The 3,257-nt window shown below is 37.5% G+C and overlaps 1 protein-coding gene across 1 annotated transcript; it reads left to right on the top strand.

Moving 5' to 3' along the window:
- Positions 1-1,155: 1,155 nt before the first annotated feature.
- On the top strand, positions 1,156-2,957 carry LOC107102518 (chromosome unknown open reading frame, human C17orf80). Its single transcript, XM_015401861.1, has 2 exons — positions 1,156-1,280; positions 1,843-2,957. The coding sequence occupies exons 1-2, from the start codon at positions 1,271-1,273 to the stop codon at positions 2,895-2,897; spliced, it is 1,065 nt and encodes a 354-aa protein (XP_015257347.1). The 5' UTR covers positions 1,156-1,270; the 3' UTR covers positions 2,898-2,957.
- Positions 2,958-3,257: the final 300 nt, after the last annotated feature.

Here is a 3,257-nt window from a genome sequence, read left to right as displayed (position 1 = left end):
AAAAAAAAGTAATTTTCTGTTTTGTTTTATTCTTGGATCGGGCTTTAAAGGGTTCAAAATACTGTTTTTTAATATAACTACAAAAAATAATTGTTATTGATTCTCAGGATTAAATTCACGTCAATCATAAGAGAATGCTAGTTTATTTACTGTTGTGCTCGAAGGTTTACAGGATTTCCCATGAAAGAAAATTATAAATTCACACCAGTAATAAAAAACAAAGAAACAGCTGCAGAAATCAAACTGAACATTTCCTGAACATTGCAGAAAACACTTAGTGATTGCCTCAAAGAACAATACTTTAGTTCAGCACCTCCGCCACCAGGTTTATCGACGTAAATAGACTGAAAAGAATAAAAATAAAGATTTTAAATAAGATGATTATATAACATAAAATAATAAAATGAGAGGAGGGTTAAACTGATAACTTGGATAATAATGTTCACGTCTCATAGTCAAAGGCAACTTTCCTTATTTGTAATCTGGATTTAAAGAATTGTTTCTTCTCTGCATTTACATATGACATTGAAGCAGCCGTTCGTTGTTAATAAGTGTTGGGTAATGTTTTAATTCTGATTTTTATTTGGCCATATTGGGAAATGTTATCAAGATCAGTTTTAGTTGTACCAGTAAATAATAATGCACATATAAATGTTTAAAGCCAATATATTCTATTTTTTTAGATGTTAAAATAATGAAAAATATGCCTCTTTATTTTCACACTACTAGTGACTCTCCTGCTGAGCACATTCAGCTCTACCCATTGCACTGAAACTGAAAAGATGCCTAAACATTTGTTGTAGTTAAATGAAAGTAAACTTGCTTCTTTTGTTTGTTTGTTGTTTATTTTGTTTGTGTTTTTTTATCTAGTTTTGTAGCTCAATTTCCTTTTCCTTATAAAATCTACCACTCACAATATGGCGGAACGCGCTGACGTATCGTTTTTGGTCGGCAACGGAGTTGTCCACCCTCCTACCTAAAAATAAATCTGATTCTAACTACTTCAGTCTGTCATAAGCTGTATGTTTACTGTGTTTAAATGCCAGTTTAGTTTTGAAACTCCACACTTTTAAAAGCTTATGCCAAATTTATGCGGTAGTCGTCTTTATTTACACTCAGGCTTCTCGCGTGCGACCTAAAAGGGTCCTTCCCTAAAGAAGCCAGAACTTTGAAAGCTAGAAGCTAAAAACGTTGAAGCTATCGGCTAATGTTTTGACAAACAAGTGATTCTGTCTTTATTTTCGGAAAATGTTCTTAAAAAGCGCCTGAAATGAGTTCAGGTAAGTCCTTAAAAAAATGATTTAATCAAAATATTAGTTCCTAAACGGCTTCATTTATATCTGAACCATTATCTACTTTTAAAGTTATATCGGATGAAGTTATTTTAAATAGTTGTTCTCCAAGGAGAAATTAGAAGGTCAGAACATATAATGGGAAATATGAATAAAAATAATAATAATTAGATTATATCTAAATCTATTTTTATATAAATTTTAATTGGGTATAAATTATTTATTTTTTCAGTTGTGGAAATATTTTTGTATAACAAAACATTTATTGCACGTTACTTATAAATAATTAGGGATTGTTTGCTTTAAAGTGAAGCTGTCTAATCTTCATTATCAGTCATTCCTCCTTTGGTTTTACATTATGTGTAATATTTAAATAATTATAGTTGTATCAAAACTATAAAGCTGTGATTCATCCTAACATTTGATTTAAATCTCATCTTCAATTTTTCCATCGCATGGAGAGGATGATTCGTTTCAAATAGAAATCCCTGATTATAACTGTGGGCCGTTATTGTTCATGTGTGTTTAACGTCTCATATTCTGCCCACAGAGGTTTGTCCATTTTGTGGAAAAACGTTCAAAAGGCTGAAGAGTCACCTTCCTCACTGCAAAGCAGCTGCGAACTCTCAAACACCTCCAACCACACAGGATGCTACAGTTCTGTCTAAAACAACCACAAAGGAAAAGAAGCCCAAGCAATTATCTCCCATGGCAACAGATCAACCGCCAAAGAAGAGCAAGAAAGTCTCTGCACATGCATCACAGTCCGAGCAGTTAACGTCGACCCTGATGGCTAATAAGAAGAAGCAGAAGAAGCTCAAAGAAACGGCCTCCTCTGCCTCTCCATCGTCTGATTTGCCAAAACCAGAGAAGAAGAGTCTCCGTGCTTTGATAGAAGAGGCGAAGCCCGTCGCCAGTGTGAAGGAAACCAGATCAGCCTCAAAAGATTCCAGTTTGAGTAAAAGCAGCAACCAAACAGAGACCAAAGTGGCTCCAGAATCATTTCATGATGCCAACGTTTTTTCAGGAACTAAAGTTAAAAAACAGCCAAAGATGAAGGACGTAGTTTGTGGCTGGAATTCTCTGGACTCTAATCTGGGTCCAGATCAATCAGGCCTTCGTCGTATTAAGGAAAACGTCTGGGTGGACGGTGACGGGGAGGATAAGGAGGGACTCACAGATGTAGGAGGTCACCGGGGGAAAGTTACCCTACAAGACGTTAAATCCACGCTGGGCCGAGCCGCCAGCCGCCGGCAGTCCAGCATCCTGAGCCGCATCACAGCCGCGGACCAGATGAAGCTGGACGTCGATCCCAGTCCACTTCCTGTGGAAACCCAGAAACAGGAGACAACTCAGTCCGATAAGCAGCTCAGCGTAAAGGAATCTGGAGCTCCTCCTTCTGTCCAACATCAGCTGCTGAGTTCAGCAGCACAGGGAGGAAGGAGTCGCCTCGCTGAACCCCTCCTCTCAGCGCCTAGCAACCAGCTCTCCAGCCACCTCCAGTTTCCCAGGATGGTTGAAGATCTTCAGCTGGACGTCAGGAAGCAGAACCAGCTGATTGAAGGTCGGAAGTTTAACTCTGAAAGCAGAGATGAAAGAGAGTAAAAAGAAACGACCGAATTCAACTGAATCATTGTCTATTAGTGCAGAAATATATTAATATTTAAAAGGTTCATTTTGGTAATTATAGTTAAAGGAAAAGTCCGGTCAGCAAGGAATGATCAATGGATCATTATTTATACCTAAAACGTTTGCAGTAGGGATGCACGATATAATCGGCCCCCTATCGGTATCGGCCTTAAAACTGAATATCGGACATCGGCCCCCCCACCGATATTTAACCCGATATTGATCAGCTTCTGAGTTTCTAAAGTCTAAAAAAAATAAAAAAATACTACTTCTTCTTCTTCCTCAAAAACGTCTTTTTTACAGACTTAAAAACTTCTAAAGACGAGGGAAAAAATA

The sequence above is a fragment of the Cyprinodon variegatus genome, unplaced genomic scaffold (genome assembly GCF_000732505.1).
Source record: "Cyprinodon variegatus isolate N-32 unplaced genomic scaffold, C_variegatus-1.0 Scaffold1268, whole genome shotgun sequence".
In the NCBI taxonomy this organism is placed as follows: domain Eukaryota; kingdom Metazoa; phylum Chordata; class Actinopteri; order Cyprinodontiformes; family Cyprinodontidae; genus Cyprinodon; species Cyprinodon variegatus.
Note: the sequence above shows the minus strand (reverse complement) of the source record. Positions and strands in the feature narration are given on the sequence as shown.